This window comes from Phyllostomus discolor, chromosome 12, assembly GCF_004126475.2.
Source record: "Phyllostomus discolor isolate MPI-MPIP mPhyDis1 chromosome 12, mPhyDis1.pri.v3, whole genome shotgun sequence".
NCBI classification, from domain to species: domain Eukaryota; kingdom Metazoa; phylum Chordata; class Mammalia; order Chiroptera; family Phyllostomidae; genus Phyllostomus; species Phyllostomus discolor.
In genome coordinates this window covers 8,853,181-8,869,637 of record NC_040914.2, presented here as the reverse complement: position 1 = coordinate 8,869,637, position 16,457 = coordinate 8,853,181, and the positions used below count along the sequence as shown (strand labels likewise).

The following is a 16,457-nucleotide window of genomic DNA, read 5'->3' as shown; positions in this document are numbered from 1 at the left end:
CTTTCAACTGTGAAAGACTGGAAGTTCTTTCTCTAAGATCAGGTACAAGACAGAGATGCCTGCTTTTGCCATTTCCACTGTAAACAGTATTGGAAGTCTGAGCCAGTAATTAGGCAAGAAAAAGAAATAAAAGGCATTTAAATGGGAAAGGAAAACTAAAATTATTTCTGTTTGCATATGATATGATCTTATATGTAGGAAACTATGTCACAAAAAATGTTAGAATGAATAAATTCAGCAAAGCTGAAGATACTAAATCAACATGTGAAAATCAGTTGTGTTTCTGTATAAGAACAATGAATAATTCAGAAAGGAAATTAAGAAATCCATTTCCAATAGCACCAAAAAGAATGAACTTATTTAGGAATTAACAAGGGAGGTAAAAGACGTACTGAACATCTACAAAAAACATTGCTGAGAAGGAAAAGTTAAAGACATAAATGGAGAGAGATTCTGTGTTCATGGATTGGAAGACTCGATATTGTTAGGATGACAATACTGCCCAAAGTGACTTACAGGTTCAGTGCAGTCCTATCAATATCCTAATGATGCTTTCTGGACAAAAATAGAAAAACCTATCTTAAAATTCATATGGAATTTCAGGTGACCCCCAAATAGCCAAAGCAATCTGGAAAAAGAAGAACAAAGTGGGAGGATTCACACTTCCTGATTTCAGAATTTCCTACAAAACTACAGTAGTGACAGTGTGGTACTGGCATAAAGACAGACATATAGACCAGTGGAACAGAAAGCCCAGAAATAAACCCTCACATATGTAGTCAGATGACTTTGACATGAGTATCAAGACCATCCAATAGGGAAAGGACAGTTTTTACAAGAAATGGTGCTGGGAAAACTGTATATCCATCAAAAGAATGAATTTGATTTCTTATTTAACACTGTATACAAAAAATTAGCTCACAGTGGATCAAAGATCTAAATCTAAAAAACTCTCAGAAGAGAACATCGGGTGAAAGCTTTATGACATTGGGTTTGGCAATGATTTCTTGGGTAGGAAACCAAATGCAAACTCAAAAAAGAGAAATAGATACATCAGACTTTATCAAAATTAAAAACTTTTGTGCATCAAAGGGCACTGTCAACAAAGTGAAAAGGCAACACAAAGAATAGGAGAAAATATTTGAAAATCATATATCTGGTAAGGGATTAATATCCAGAATATATAAATAACTATTACAAATCAACAACAATGGAAAATACAATTAAAAATGGCCAGAGGAACTGAGTAGATACTTCTTCAAGTGAGACATACAAATGGACAATAAGCACATGAACAGATGCTCAGCATCACTAATCATTAGGGAAATGCAAATCAAAACTGCAATGATATTTGCACCTCATACCCATTAAGATGACTGTTACTAAAACACACACACAAACCAAAAACCCAGAAAACAATCTGTTGGCAAGAATGGGGAAAAACTGGAACTTCTATACATTCCTGGCAGGAATCTAAAGTGATGCAGCCACTGTGGAAAATGGTATGACAGTTCACCAAAAAACTGAACAAAGAATTGCTATTTGATCGGGCAATTCTACTTCTGGGTATGTACTGAAAAGAATTAAAAACAGGGATTTGAGCAGATATTTGTATACAATAGTATTATTCACAATAGGCAAAAAGTAGAAACAACCCAGAAATTCATGGATGGATGAGTGATAAATGAAATGTGGTGGACACATACAAGGGAATATTACTCAGCCTTAAAAGCAGGGGTGTCAAACACATTTTCACTTGGGGCCACATCAGCCTCATGGTTGCCTTCAAAGGGTCGACATAATTTTAGGACTGTATAAGTGTAACTACTTCTTAACTGTTAAGGAGTTGAAATTACATTCAGCCCTTTGAAGGCAACCACAAGGCTGATGTGGCCCCTGGTGAAAATGAGTTTGACACACCCGCTTAAAAGGAATGAAATTGTGATACATGCACAACATGGATGAACCTTGACAATACTATGATAAGTGAAATAAACTAGATACAAAAGGGCAAATATCATGTGATTCCACTGATACAAAGTACCCTGAATGGTGGTTTCCAGGGTTGGCAGTGGGGGAGTGAGGAGTTAGTGGATAGAGTTTTAGTGTGGTAAAATGAAAATGTTCTGGAAGTGGATAGTGGTGATAGTTGCACAGTCATTGTTATGAATGTACTAATACTATGAACTGCACACTTAAAATAGTTAAAATGGTAAAATTTTATGTATATTTTATTACATAAAAATGATAATGAAAAGCCATGTGCAAGGTAACAGTGAATACTAGACCCAGGATAAGAAACTAAGAATACGTGATTCAGAGACTGAGATGTTGACCATTTTGCCATTCTGTTTACTGAAATGGTATCCTAATTGACATTCAGCCCCCTGTGACTTCTCTGTATTCTGCACACCATTGGTAGAGCAATCATCCCACAAAGGTGGAAGATGGGGCAAGTAGTCAATTACATTGTACACCCAGCCTGAAGGGGTCACTTTTGCTGGGACTGATGGGGTTGGAGACCTCACACTGATAACCCCCAGCATCCTCTCTTCAGATGGGGTCTATGGTGACCTCAGAGCCAGCACACAGCTCAGAGGCAGCTACACTGTGGCTGTTTCCATGCAGCCTGGCCTGAGGGAAGCTCTGATGTTGATGGATGGCTCGGTTTGGCCAGACTGAGGACAGGCCACCCATGCAACTCCTCCAGGGCCCTATCCCAGCACAGGGGACAGCAGGGTCAGGCACCAGGTGAGCCTGAAGCAGGGCAGGGAGCAGGGGACTGTCCTGCTCACCCTCCTTGGGGGGGTTTCACCCTTTCATTTGGGGAGAAAGGTTAGCTTGACTCAAAACCTTGTATGTTCCCTGTATGATATGGAGTGGGTCACAGAAAAGAAGGATGTGACAGAAGGGATGTGTTAGTGACAGAAGAAGCAACTTGACCTTGGGGATACTTGTTTTGATCTCTCTGTGAAATCCCCTCTACCACATGGGGCTTCAGGATCTGAGAGAACCTCTCCTCACTTTCCAAGGGTGGACCCCAGCTCTGCCATGAGAAATCAGAAGAGCAAGGGAAGAGAGAGACTACAGAGATGTGGGGGAGGGGTCAGGGAAGGATTTGTGGTTTGCTGTGTCCATGGCCATAGGATGGAGACAACATCCAGGCTCTTTTCTCAAAACCAGACCAACCTCCACCCCAGAGCTCAGTGCTGATGGTCCAGGAGGCACTTACCAGACACTGTGATATTCTTGACTGTGGTCCTGTTATAGCCAGTGACAGAGTTATGGGCGATGCAAGCATAGGATCCACTGTCATTTGCAGTGATGCTGGGGATAAAGAGCTCCTGTGCGGGTTGCTGGGGTCTCCCATTGATAAGCCAAGAATACTGTGCAGGTGGGTTAGAGGCTGCGTGGCAGGAGAGGTTGAGGTTTGCCCCTGGTAGGTAATGGGAGTCCAAGGGGGAAATGGAGGGGGCATCTGGGCCATCTGGAGCAAACAGAGCAAAAGCCACACATGATGTCATCAGAAGGAAGGGGAAGCTCCTGGCCTATGTAAGGGCCATAGTGTCCCTCTGAGCTGAGCCCCATCCTTGTTGTGAAAGGTCCCAACACACTCCTTGTGTTCACTGAGCTGAGTCTGAGACAACCTGTTTGTCCCAACCCTGAGGCCTGACTGTATTTTCCTGGGACAGGGAGCCATGATCAGCATGAGTGTCCAGGGTGAGGGTCTGTGTACTTGGACTGAGAGGGATGTAGCCTGGCCCCTGGCATGTGGATTTGACTGGCCAGCCTGGACCACACAGGGACAGAAGTTACTCACAGAGAACATTCAGGGTGAAGGGGTCACTGCGGCCAGCACTCACTGGGTTCCGGGTTTCACACTCATAGGGTCCTGTGTCAGTCCTCGTGACATGGAGCAAAGTGAGAGTCCTGTTGTCCTTGGACAGCTCCAGCCTGGTGCTGTCCTGGAGGCTCTGGCTGTTGATCAACCACAGGTAGGTGGTGTCCTGAGTCTCGGGTTCACACGTTAACAGGACAGGGTCCTTGTGCTCCTCAGGGTTGGAGTTGTTGCTTGTGATGTTGGGTTTGGGTAACGGTGCTGTGCAGGTAACAGAGAGAACATTGCCCTGGGTGGTACCTTTGACTTTTTCAAAGGCATCTTCAGTCAGAGTTGGCACCTCTTACCACTCAGCTAACTTGAGTCCTTAAAAGAATAAGGCATGCCTGTGTATCTCAAGACAAACAAGTGTATAAGGATCTGATATGAGCACTCTGAGAACATCAGGCCTCCAGCTCTGTGTCTGGAGAAAGTACAGATTCTCTCAGAAGTCAATTAGAGTATCAGGGTTTGATCATGGGAAGATATAGGCCTGGTAGTCAAGAGACCACTGGGCACTTGTCCTGGTTCTTCACTGACCAGCTGACTGCCTGACCAACCTTGAGATCTTATATGGAATGTGCAGGTGCTGAGTCCCTTCAGGCTGCACAGATGTACATTGCTGGGTCAAGATGTGTTTCCATGGTAGCCTCATATTCCAAGGCTATCCTAGACATGAGTCATGAAGAGCCTCCCATAATCCTTATACCTTGATGAGACTGGGCAGGGTGGTCTGGGACTGGGTGGTTGAGCAGAAACCATACACAGGGAGCCCAGAAGCAAGTCTGGGGATCAGTTCAGGACTGAGGCTGCAGGGCCATGAGGTGGGCAGTGTGCCCAGGCCTGGTGACTGTTTCATTGGTGGCTGATATGAGACAGTGACCCCAGAAAGGGTTGAGCAGAGTTCAGGAGTGATTTGGAATATAGTGAGGGACACAGAACTGGCTTTGGCAGCAGAACAAGCCTCTCTGCCCTCAGTCTCTACTGTCTTCTCTCCCACTGTAGCAGGCAGGGACCCTTTCTCAAACACTCAGGCCACAGGAACTACAGAAGGGGGACTTGTGGGAAGTGGGGAGCTGGAACTTGCTGAAATATGGCCGTTATGGACCATTTGTGTTTGGCGTTAGAGAGAGAACTTTGAGTTAAATTGTGAAAGAATATGTGAAAATCATTATTCATGCCCCAAAGATCTAAGGCCAGTCTCTGGAGGAATCTCTCTGTCAAGAGAACATTGAAGGTCATAGACCAAGTTCTGAGTCCAGCCAGCATCACAGTGTGACCAAAGGAAGATGCTACAGTGGGTTTGAAATCAGTGACTCCCCTATAGCAATAAGAAAAATAAAGTATCTAGAAATAAACATAGCCAAGAAGATAAAAGACCTATACTTGGAGAACTACAGAACCCTGAGGAAAGAAATTCAGGAAGACACAAAGAAATGGAAGCGTGTACTATGCTCATGGATTAGAAGAAATGACATAATTAAAATGATAATTAAAATGTCCATACTACCTAAAGCAATTTATAGATTCAGTGCAATCCCTATTAAAGTACCAATGGTATAATTCTTAAATTTAGAACAAATATTTCAAAAATTTATATGGAACCTAAAGTGACCCCAAATAGCCTCAGCAATCTTGAGAAGATAACAAAGTAGGAGGGATCACAATTCCTGATATGAAACTATACTACAAGGCCACTGTAATCAAAACAGTCTGGTACTGCCATAAGAACAGACACATAGATCAATGGAACAGGATAGAGAGCCCAGAAATAAACCCAAGTCTCTATGGTCAATTAATATTTGACAAAGGGGGAAGGAGCATAAAATGGAGTAAAAATACCCTTTTTAATAAATGGTATTGGGAGATTTGGACAGCTACATACAAAAAAATGAAACTTGACCGCCAATTTACACCATACACAAAATTAAACTCAAGATGAATAAAAGACTTAAATATAAATTGTGAAACCATAAATGTCCTAGAGGAAAGCACAGGTAGTAAAATTTCAGATATTTCATACAGCAATATTTTTGCCAATATATCTTCTAGGGCAAGGGAAATAAAGGAAAAAATAGACAAGTGGGACTACATCAATTAAAAGCTTCTGCATGGGTAAAGAATACATTATTAAAGTGAAAATGGATCCAACTGTATGGGAAAACATATTTGCAAATGATATCTTACCCAAGGGTTTAATCTCAAAAATATATAAAGAACTCACATGACTCCACACCAGGAAGATAAACAGTCCAATTAAAAAATTGACAAAGGACAGCACAGACACTTCTCCAAGGAGGACATACAGAGGACCCATAGACATATGAAAGGATGCTCAGCATCACTAGCCATCAGACAGATGCAAGTCAAAACTGCTATGAGAATACCACTTCACACTGGTCAGAATGGCCATCATAAACAAATCAGCAAAGAACAAGTGTTGGAGAGGTTGTGGAGAAAAGGGAACCTACTGCACTGTTGGTGGGAAAGCAGACTGGTGTAGCACTGTGGAAAACAGTATGGAATTTCCTCAGAAAACTAAAAATGAAACTGCCTTTTTACCCAGCGATTCCACTGCTGGGATTATATCCTAAGAATCCCGAAACACCAATTCAAAATAACTTATGCACCCCCATGTTCATGGCAGCATTATTTACAATAGCCAAGTGCTGGAAACAGCCTAAGTGCCCATCAGCAAAAAGTGGGTCCAAAAACCATGTTACATTTACACAATGGAATTCTATGCAGCAGAAAGAAAGAAGGAGCTGCTACCATTCACAACAGCATGGATGGAACTGGAGAGCACTATGCTAAAAGAAATAAGCCAGGTGATAAGGAACAAATACCATATGATCTCACCTATGATTGAAACCAAATGAATAAAACAAATGAGCAACACAGAACCAGAAGCATGGAGACAAGGAACAGACTGACAGAGACCAGAGGGGAGCAGGGGAGGGATATAAGGGTGGAAAGAAGGGGAAGGGGTAGTCAAGGGACATGTATGAATGACCCACAGAACGGACATCAGGGTGGGGCTTGACTGTGGGAGCACATGGTGGGTGCGGTGGAGTAGAGAAAAGCAGGAAAAATTGGGACATTGGTAATAGAACAACAATATAATATTTAAAAATCAGTGACTCTCTGGAGAGAGAATGTGAGTCCTGCTAAGAGGACAGAAGTGACCAGAGGGCACATGTAGGCATGTCTGTTGCACAAAGGGAGGGATGATACAAAATTGGTAGAAAAGATACATGTTATGTTGGTACCTGTAGGAAGAAGGACTCGGTTATCAGTTTCTGTGGGCAGTCAGGCCAATGGGGAGGGACCCACACACAGGCTGTGGCATGTGCTCTTCCTTTTCTTTCTAACTCAGGACACTAAACTAGAGTTTGGGCAAATTCATTCAAACTGGGCTGCACCTAAGAGAAAGGACAGAAGCTGGTGCACCTCACCATCTGAGAGGGTCCCATCCCATGGCAAAGGTGCTTCATGAGGATACATGTGTGTGACACAGGCAGTGAACCAGTCAGATGGTACAGGGTCACCAGCCCCAAATGGGAAGGTCTTGAGGTCACTGGAAGGAATGGAAGCCTCACACCAAGGCACAGATGTGAGTCACGAGTCAGGGGTGAAGTGATCCCCTGAACTTTTGGGGACTGAGGCCTGTCCTTCTGCCTTTGACTCCCTGGCTGTCACATAGAGAGTAGATCAATGGGTTACATGTCCCTGTCAGGTGGCCTGTTCCTGTTCTGGGCATGAGGGAGGGAAGGAGCCCTGGATGGGGCACAGCAGAGGCTCTTTCTCCTGGTGACCTGGGAACCTGGTTCCTGATGGAGCCGGGGCTGCTGCTCTGACTGATTTGTGTCCTTTCCTCTTGCCCAGGAGGCTGGGCCTGGATGCAGGTGTGAGCAGGAGAATCTGGGGAGCCTGAGGGGTGGAGGAAGCAGAGCAGAGCAGGGCAGTGGGGCTGGAGTGAAGGAGGAGGCAGATGAGGGACATGGAAGGAGCAGAGAGAGCCAGAAATGTCCATGGTGCATGGGGAGTGTTACAGATGACTTCAAAGACAGCAGGGACCAAGAGCCCAGGGCAGGACCAGTACAGCCAGGAAAGCCCTAATAGCCAAGCAGCTCCACAGTCACCTTGAAACTTGGCTCCTGGGGGCACTTAGGAGCAGGTGGTCAGAGGGATGGAACATGGGTCTCTGCCACTGGAGTGACAGGGAACAGGTGTGACCGAAATCTCCCGGACTCTATATGTAGGTTCTATTCTCTATAGAGATTATCCTCATTCATTCATTCATCATAATTCTTTCCTTCTTTATCAGAAGCAACTGGGTGTTACATGTTGGTCCCTGAACTGGCTGTAGGTGTGGAGTGAGGAGTGAGAGGCAAAGTCCTTCCCTTCAAATCCAGTGGGAGTGACACCAACACATGAGGAAGCAAAGAAGGGATTTCAGTCCAGGGCAGGGAGGTGTGGATTGGCCACCTGAGGGGAAGGCCTAGGCATTCCCAGTACTGACTCTGTTACTGCAGGTACTTTGGTTCTGGAGTGAAAACAGATTAATTCTCCATTTCCTTTCACTCCCCAGGCCAGAATCTCTGCCTCTGAGTTGGCCACATCTAAGAAGAAATGATTAGACCAAACAGCTGGTGTCGGGGTCTGCACATGTGGGATAGGCCCTTGGAGTGGAGGGAAGGATGGGCTGTGACTGCAGACAGGTCTTGGCGTGACTCAGACTGGACAGTCCTGGTCTGTGTGACTGCGTGAATGCTCCCCTGCTCCCCTGAAAGTTCCCCTGAATAAAACAGGGTAGATGGTGAGTGGTCTCAGACTTGCCAGGTTGTCTATGGATGAATCTTAGTTGTTTCCCAATTTCTGACCTAACCCTTGGAACAGAGGAGCTGCCCCAGCTAACAGCCTCTGTTACCATTTGTGTCCCCGACAGAGGACTCTCTGTTCTGACCCCTGGTGGACGAGGGGCTGGGAGCATCATCTTCTCTGTTGCTCCTTGGGGATGCTGACCTTCCTCTGGAGTCATCTATGTCCCTCAGGACAGGTAGCTAATGGCCTGGGGACCTTGTCCACAGGTGCTCTCCATTCATAGTCTCAGGAGAAGGACCAGGCTCCACGTGTAACCAGAGGTGGCTGTGGAAGCTGAGTCCTGGCTGGTGGCCAGGTTAAGGTACCTGTGAGTGAGGCCCCTGGGAAATTGTGGCTCCCAGTCAGCCCTGTCCACAGACCAAACCCAGCCTGACCCAGGCTCTCCAGGGTCCCTGGATCAGGAGCCCTGGGACAGGGTTCTGTGCAGGGACTGCCCCTTTGAGCTCTGTGAATACCCCAAAGAGCACCCTCATGTCAGGCCCTGACTAAGCCTGCAGGGTCTTTCTCAGGGTCATGGTCATGTGGAGGGTCCAGGGGGCTGGACTGAGTCTGGTCTCTTTCTGCTGAGTTACTCCCATCAGACTGGTCCTTCTCTCTGTGGTGAATGTGTGCAGGGCTGGAATTCGGGAGGGGAACTCTGATCTTAGGAAGTCTGTCCCCACCGTGTGTGTCCTGCACTAAAGGTCCAACCCCAGCCTGGATGTGAGGCAGAGGGGGATGGAGGCAGAGTCCAGGGCTGTCAGTCCTGTGTGTGAGTAGAATTCACCCACCCGACACCCAGAGGTCAGGGAGCAATCACTCACGGTACACGCGGAGCTGTCCGGTTGCTTCTTCAGTCAGCCCATCCTTTTTTATGATAGCTATGGTGTAGTATCCTGTGTCGTTCAGGGTGACCTTCTGGAACAGCAGGGATCCATTGGGGTATATTGTCTCTCGACCACTGTGTGCAGGCCCGGGGGTAAATTTTTGAGTCTGTGTTACAAATGCTCCAATTCCACGGCTGCTGTTCGCACTTTTCCCTCTGAACCAGTTATAGGTGAGGAGACTCTCAGGCAGATTGAGAACAAGGAGAAGCACATCCTTCCCTTCAGCAGCATTGGTTGATGCAACAGTGAGTCGGGCAGTGCTGGGCGGGCTCCAGAAGGTTAACAGTGAGACTAGGAGGGAAGAGAGAAATCCATCAGTATTTGGGTCTATGTGTTGGGAGGGAAAGATGAGGCCCAGGTTCCTGGGCAGGTGTCTTCATCTCAGCTTTAGTGTGTGTGAATGTGTGTCTCCCACGGTCAAGGTCAGCAGCATGGCTGCCATTACTTCAGCACCTCTCAACTTGTTGTTTCCTCTGTTTCAAATGCTTTTCTCCAGATACTGCCCAGCTCACCCCCTCACTGCCCTCAGACCCCTGCTGACACTCAGGGGCGTTCAAGGGGACACCTTCACTGACCACCTCCTTTAATGACCCTCTGTCTTCACTTTCTGGCTTGCTCTGGCTCTTTTCCTTTTGTGGCACTCAGGGGTACCTGACCTCACACGTAGATCTTTCCTTGTGTGTCTCCTCCCCATAGAGTGTGAGCTCCACGGGGGCAGGGGCTTGTCTGACCCTGTTGCACCCCCAGTGTCTGCAACAGGCTGCAGGTACCTGTGGGGCAATGAGGGAGTGATCCCAGGTCCTGTCCCTCTTGGGGTGTATTTACCCATTTATGAGGCTTATGGTTAAAAAAACTGTTGTGCCCTGGTTAAGTTGTTCTTGTGTCACCCAGACACAAATTGTCATTATTATCATAAGTATTCAGAAATTACTTCTCAGTGATGAATAACTTTTAAAATGTATTTGAAGTTTTCTTCCCCTCACCACCTTCAAATCATGAGATTTCCCTGTTGCTGAGCCCCTCCCCCATCCTACTCTGCTCCCTGTCCTCTCCCCTTAGGTCCAGGCAGAAGCCTTCTGTCTCCTCTAAGACCCCTGTCCTCCCCAGGGGTCCCAGCCAGTCTCTGTCCCCATCCTCCAGTTTACCCCACAGTTTACCCCTCCTTACCAGCCAGCAGGAGCCCCTGCAGGGGGACACGCCCTCTGTGGGCAGGGGCTGACAGGGACTCCATGGCGTCTGCTGTCTGCTCTGTTTCTCCCTCTGTGACAGGAGCTTGGATTCCAGAAGTGCTCAGGGGCACCGCTGTCCCGAAGTGTGCGATCTGCCCTCTATCTCCAGCAGTGAGGAGCCTGCTGGGGTTCAGGAGCACTCCCCAGTCACGTGGGTTGGGGCGGAGTTTGTGACCGGGTCCCTCCCTCTCCCTTCCCCATTCCCGCCTCCCCAGTTTCCTTCTTTTCCTTCTTTCTGTGTTTAGATTTCAGACCCTGGGACCTGCTGACGCCTCTCAGCCTTTCTCTGAGCGATCATCCACCCCTCCATCCCCAACCCTCCTGTGCGCACACAGGCACGACCTATGTAGAGCAGCACAAGCCTGGGACAGCGGGAGGGGCATTCCCCACAGCTGCACCTTGGATGCATGTTAGCTTCCCCCTCAGGCCTCTTTTCATCCCTTGTGGCTTTTTTCTTTCAGAGCAGGAGCCCTGGGGCCACATCAGGAACTCTTGTCAAAGGCAGTCACCCCGCTGTTCATCGGATCACCTGTGGAACTTGGTCAAGATTGTGATACTCTTGTGACTCCACAGAAATCCTGCTTCCCAGCCTCTCAGCTAATGTTGAGGCCCAGTCAGACTGAGACCCCCGTGATGTGGGGGTTGGACAGCCCCTCCCCCTCCCCTGTGTGCTGGGAGGGTCCCAAGTCCCTTTACAAATGCAGACCCTGGCTCTGCAGGGGTGCCGTGGGCCAGAGACTCTGCATTTGACAAGCTCTCAGGGGAGGCTGATCTTGCTGGCCTGTGGAGCTCACTTTCCTTCTTTCTTTTATTCATTTACCAAATATTTAATGAACTTATACTGGTCTCTTGAGCCCTTTTAAGAAACTGAACATAGCAGTGAACAAAACACAGAAGTGGGAATCCAGTGCTTGTTAATAAATCCATCAAAATGTTTCATTTGACATCTCTTGTAAACATCTAAACTTGATCATTAAAAACATTACAGGAGCCCAGGAGCACACTTCAATAGGGAGGTGGATGGAGACCCTTCCCCGAGGACAACCTTCTCTCCCCAGTGCTGGTCTCTGCTGTGTCCTGGTTTGGGGTCTGTCAGCATTATTCAGAGAGTCCTGGGGCCCCCAAACCTGGGGATTGTTTCTGTTTGTGACACTAAACCCAGCTGGGCACCGGGTCTTCCCAGGTTCTCAGATGCTCTGGGGAGGTGGGTGTCCTCCCAGCAGGAAGGTCACAGAGGTGACTCTGGGGTGAGAAAGGGACAAGCAGGGTGATGACTGGTGAGGGGACCCACCCTCTGTCTTAGGTGTCACCAGCGAGGTTTCTGCTTCTAAGGACAGAGACCCAGGATTGAGTGTCTCGGAAGGACCTGCAGTTCCCAGGTGTGAAGGGAGAGGTGTCCTGCGTGCCCTGGCAATAAAGATGGTGGTGGGCAGTCTGGTGGCTGTGGGTTCTCTGGTCCTCAGCGGACAATTTCAGGGAGACCTGTCTCTCTCTGTGTCTGTTGACTGAGCCTGTCCATGTGCTCCCTGACCATGTGGACAGCCTCTGTCCTCTGCCTGGGGACTTGCCTGTGACCACCCAACCTTGCCCATAGGTGGTGCTAGGAAGGGAGTGGGTGGCAGCACAGGGACCCCTGGCAGAGCAGGTGCTCCCAGACCCCAGGAGGAGGGGCTGGGACAGAGCAGGTGGGTGGGAGGGGCCCAGACAGGTGTGTGGTGTGGAAATCAGGCTCTTTTTCTACTTCCTTAGCCAAAGCCAGGTTCTTGTGTGAGGTTCCTGTGTGTTTTCTGCATGTCTCAATGTCGCCCCCTAGAGGGCATGGAGACGCCGCCCATGTCAGAGCTGCACCAGGGGTGCTGATCAGGCTCCAGAGGGTGGAAGCTGTCCCTGTGCCCTGGGCAGAAGTGGACTCTGACCATCAGGCTGAGTGGCCAGTCACTCCAAGTCCTTGTCACTGTGACCCCCCAGGCCTCCCAAGTCCATCCCAGGGCAGAGTGAGTCCCGTGAGAGGACAGGCATTGTTCAGAGGGGTCCTGATCCTGTGTCAGGAGATGTTTCCCAGGGGGATGTGTTGTCTCAGGAGGAGCTCTTTGTCCCTGAGGTTTCAAAAGAAGGGTCAGGTGAGGGGTCTCCTGAGTGTTACAGGAGCAGGCTCAAGCCTGGGGGCTGGTCCACAGATGGCCCTGTGTGTCCCCACCACAAGTCGTCAGTGTCTCTGCCTGTCATCCTGGGATCCCCACAGGCCCAGCAGTTGGAGCAGCTCCACGTGGAGACTTGGGAAGGGGGTGGGGAGGCCCATGTGGGACCCTCAGCCCCTCTGAGATGGAAGTAACCCCAGATCCTGGGTCCTCCTGTCCCATCATGCACGGTGAGTGCCCCTTGTTTCCCAGGACACCATGGGCTGGCTGGTGAGGTGTCTGCTGGGGACCACAGGTGGGTGTCCCCCTGGACCAGGGACCCTGTGGAGGGGAAGTCACCCCTGGTTCTTCTGTGGTCAGGACGGACTCCTCCCTTCCCTGGTGGTGACTCACTGGGGTGGAGAGCCCAGGGTTTGGGCCCTGTCAGGTCTCTGTGAGGAGAGAAGGACTCAGGCTGCTGCCCCGCCCCCTCCTCAGGAGATGTCACTCACAGGGTGGAAGCAGGGAGGGCTGTGGTTTTCCGGGAATGAGGGGGTTCCAGCCCCTCTCTGTCAGGAGGTCCCTGTCCTCCGTGGTGACTCTACAAGGATGGCAGGCCTGTCAATGTGACAGCCGTGGGCAGTTGGTGGCTTCTTCCCATGCTGTCACCAGTGTCTTAGTGTCTAAGGAACATGGTCTGACTCCAGGTGTCACCCGGGTGACAAGCATCTGCTGTGTGGTTTCCTCATCCATTTAATGAGCATTTACTGAGCTTCTGTGATGTGTCAGGCCCTGTGTTGGGCCCTGGGAACTGCACAGAGAAAAGGACATAGAGGGCCCTATGCTCCTGGAGGTTACTTTGTAACAGAGAAACTGTTAGTCACTGAAATCATGGCACTAAAGAGTTAATTATTGAGAGACAGTCCGTGAAGGGCATGCGTCTGGTACATCTGGAGCACGCACATGAGTCTCAGCTGGTCTGGGGATCTCAGAGCCCTTCTGAGAAAGTGGCCTTGTGACTGTGACTGATGCATGAGTGGGCATTCACCCCTGGAAGGACATGGAGGGTGTGTTGGGAGCAGCTGCCTGCAGAGGGCCAGCCTTTTCTGGGGAGACACCTGGCTGGATACAGGAGCTGACAGTCCTTGTGGGGAGGATGGAGAGTGAGGACTGTGGCTGTGGGATGCTGGGGAGGGTCAGACTCTGCTGGGCTGTGGGTGCTGCTGAAAAGAGGGGTGTGGGTGTGAAGAGCTCCCTGGGGTGGCTCCCATCTGTGGAGCATCTTTGCCACTCTCTGGTGAACAGGAATGGACATGTAGCAGCCACCAGGTTTATTTGACACCAATCCATGGACATCTCACGTGAGTCAAATGTATCATGTTCATGCTCTGCCATGTTCCAGGTTTATGAGTCTGAGTTTCTGTTCCTATAAGTACGTTGGTTCTGCCTTTTCCCTCAGAGAGGTGTTGCCAGATTCACAGTTCCCGGAATGTGTATCCGTTTGTGTTTGTCTCCAGCAGGCTACACTGAGGGTGCCCCTGGGTGGAGTGGTGTGTGGCTGGAGTGCTGAGTGGTGGGTGTGTGGGGAGAAGGAGGAACATGAACCAGAGGTGTCAGGAGGGGGAGGACTGTGTCAGGGGGGCAGAGGGGACAGGATGGATGAGTCATGGTCCCCTCTCACTTCCAGGGCCTAACCCCAGGACAGGGACCCTGGTTCTGGGGACACACAGCACCACACACTTCTCTGTGGTTCTGATCAGGTGAGTAGAGCTGCGTCCTGTGCAGTTAGCCATGACCTGGGCCTCATGTGTGCCCTGTGCCTGTGGCTGAGCAGTCAGGAGTCGGGTCCACATTGATCCAGGGCTGTGGTTGGAGCTCTGTGTCAGATGGGCTGTGAGGGTGAAATCCTGGTGCTGAACCTGCCTCCCACACACAGTCCCACCCAGGGCCCAGGCAGAACCCCTGATGCTTGTGTGCCTCTCCGCCCCCTCCCCCTTCCTGGGGGTTCTGTCCTGCACTCCTTTTCCCTGGGCTCTGTGGGCAGCCTCAGCCAGTGCCTCTCCTGTTCCCGATCCAGGCACCTGTCCTTGTGGTTGCTGCCCCCTCACCATCTCTGTGCTCAGCAGTCTGTCATTTGCTCTGAGCCCTGACTCCAGTGAGGGAGGACGGAGGGAGCTGGGACTGTGGCTCTCTGAGGTGCTGCACTGTCTGGAGAGCTGAAGAGCGAGGGGCCCTGATGTGTCCATGGAGTCACTGCTGTGTCTCTAGTGGAAGCCTCTCTCATTTACCAGAACTGACCCCTCTAGGCCAGCAGAGCATGGTGTCTCAGGCACAGGCACATGTGCTAGTGAATTGTTTAGGTAAGAACGAGTGGTGTCTCTCCTATTCCATCTGCTGATCCCTGGACCTGGGATTCCTGGCTCCGGGAGAAACAGAGTCACCTATTCAGAGCATATATGTCTTCCTGGAGTACCTCCCCCCAGCCCTGCAAGGTACAGTCACCTAGCTGGTGCTGTCACTGAGTTTCCAAAAGGCCATTTCCCTTTTCTGTGAAGCCAGCTGTTTGAGGATGGTGAGGCCAGTGGCCTCCATGGGCAGGAGCCCACTGCTGCGTTCCATGTGCTGTGAGGTGAGGCCCTTGGTCAGAGCAGTGCCCTGGGGTGAACCGAGGTGCAGGATGGGCTCTGTGGTCAGTGGATGTCAGCTCCTGCAGCAGTGCATGTGCAGGGAAGGCAAGTCTGTGCCTTGAGTCGGTGTCCCTTCCAATAAGAGCAAAACACTCCTTCTCCACGACAGGAGTGGTCCAGGGTACTCAACCTGCACCACGTAGCCACTGATCACCCTGTGGAGCAGTGTCTGTCAGGGGCCCCGTGTTGGCCTCTCAGCGGCCAGATGGGGCCCTTAGTGGTGTCCATGGCCTGGCTGGTTTTGGTGGCTGGAAGTCCATGTTGCTGAGCCCGTGCATCCCCTCCATCCCTGCTGCCATGGCCACCTTGTTCCTGAGCCCCCCAGATGATGACAGGGATGGCCAATTGTTGCCTACAGAGCAGGGCATCCCACCCACTTGATCATTAACTGTCCTCCCCTGAGGCTAGTGGTGAGCATTCTGAGAGGACTGTGCTCACACTTCTCCCGGCCTCCTTGTCCTCCGTTTTCCATCACATACAAGTCCCTGACCATTCAGCCAAACCATTGGCCCCAGCCCATGAGTTGGTATCTAATCACACATCAGGCCTTTTCTCCTTCCAATTGAAATGAGCAGTGAGTTTTACTTCCTGAAGCTCAGCCCTCCAATTGCATTTCCCTCCCACATGGTCCTCAGATGTGTCCCAGAGAGGTGCTGCAGTGTAGCATCTGCCCACTGTCCAGTGGTGCCTGCATGTCACACAGACCACCTGTAGGTCAGGCCCAGTTTTCTCTCTCCCCATTGGTGTGGCTGGGAGGAAGGGCCGTGTAGCAGGAGTGGGGACCATGGGTGTTTCAG

General features: G+C 49.9%; 3 protein-coding genes and 1 long non-coding RNA gene across 7 annotated transcripts in view; 3 read left to right on the top strand and 1 right to left on the bottom strand.

The window, feature by feature from the left end:
• LOC118497666 (carcinoembryonic antigen-related cell adhesion molecule 21-like) overlaps nucleotides 1-16,457 on the top strand; it is an 834,765-nt gene that overhangs the window by 646,749 nt on the left and 171,559 nt on the right. The window lies entirely within an intron of this gene.
• LOC118497667 (carcinoembryonic antigen-related cell adhesion molecule 1-like) overlaps nucleotides 1-16,457 on the top strand; it is a 746,496-nt gene that overhangs the window by 563,675 nt on the left and 166,364 nt on the right. The gene's annotated exons all lie outside the window — the stretch shown is intronic.
• CEACAM1 (CEA cell adhesion molecule 1) overlaps nucleotides 1-16,457 on the bottom strand; it is a 40,858-nt gene that overhangs the window by 6,852 nt on the left and 17,549 nt on the right. Inside the window, exons 1-4 of one of the 4 annotated variants that reach the window (XM_028530369.2) lie at nucleotides 10,795-10,964; nucleotides 9,565-9,918; nucleotides 3,821-4,099; nucleotides 3,233-3,487 (exon numbers count right to left, since the gene is read on the bottom strand). In XM_028530369.2, coding sequence (XP_028386170.1) covers nucleotides 3,233-3,487; nucleotides 3,821-4,099; nucleotides 9,565-9,918; nucleotides 10,795-10,858 — 952 coding nt within the window. In that variant the 5' untranslated portion in view covers nucleotides 10,859-10,964. Of the gene's footprint in view, nucleotides 1-3,232; nucleotides 3,488-3,820; nucleotides 4,100-9,564; nucleotides 9,921-10,794; nucleotides 10,965-16,457 lie in introns of those variants that run through there. The other 3 variants (XM_036012841.1, XM_036012839.1, XM_036012840.1) reach the window with 3 other exon arrangements.
• Nucleotides 4,028-16,457, top strand: part of LOC118497671 — a 28,686-nt gene continuing 16,256 nt past the window's right edge. The window contains exon 1 of the long non-coding RNA XR_004900191.1: nucleotides 4,028-4,096. This is a non-coding gene — a long non-coding RNA (uncharacterized LOC118497671). The remainder of the gene's footprint in view (nucleotides 4,097-16,457) is intronic.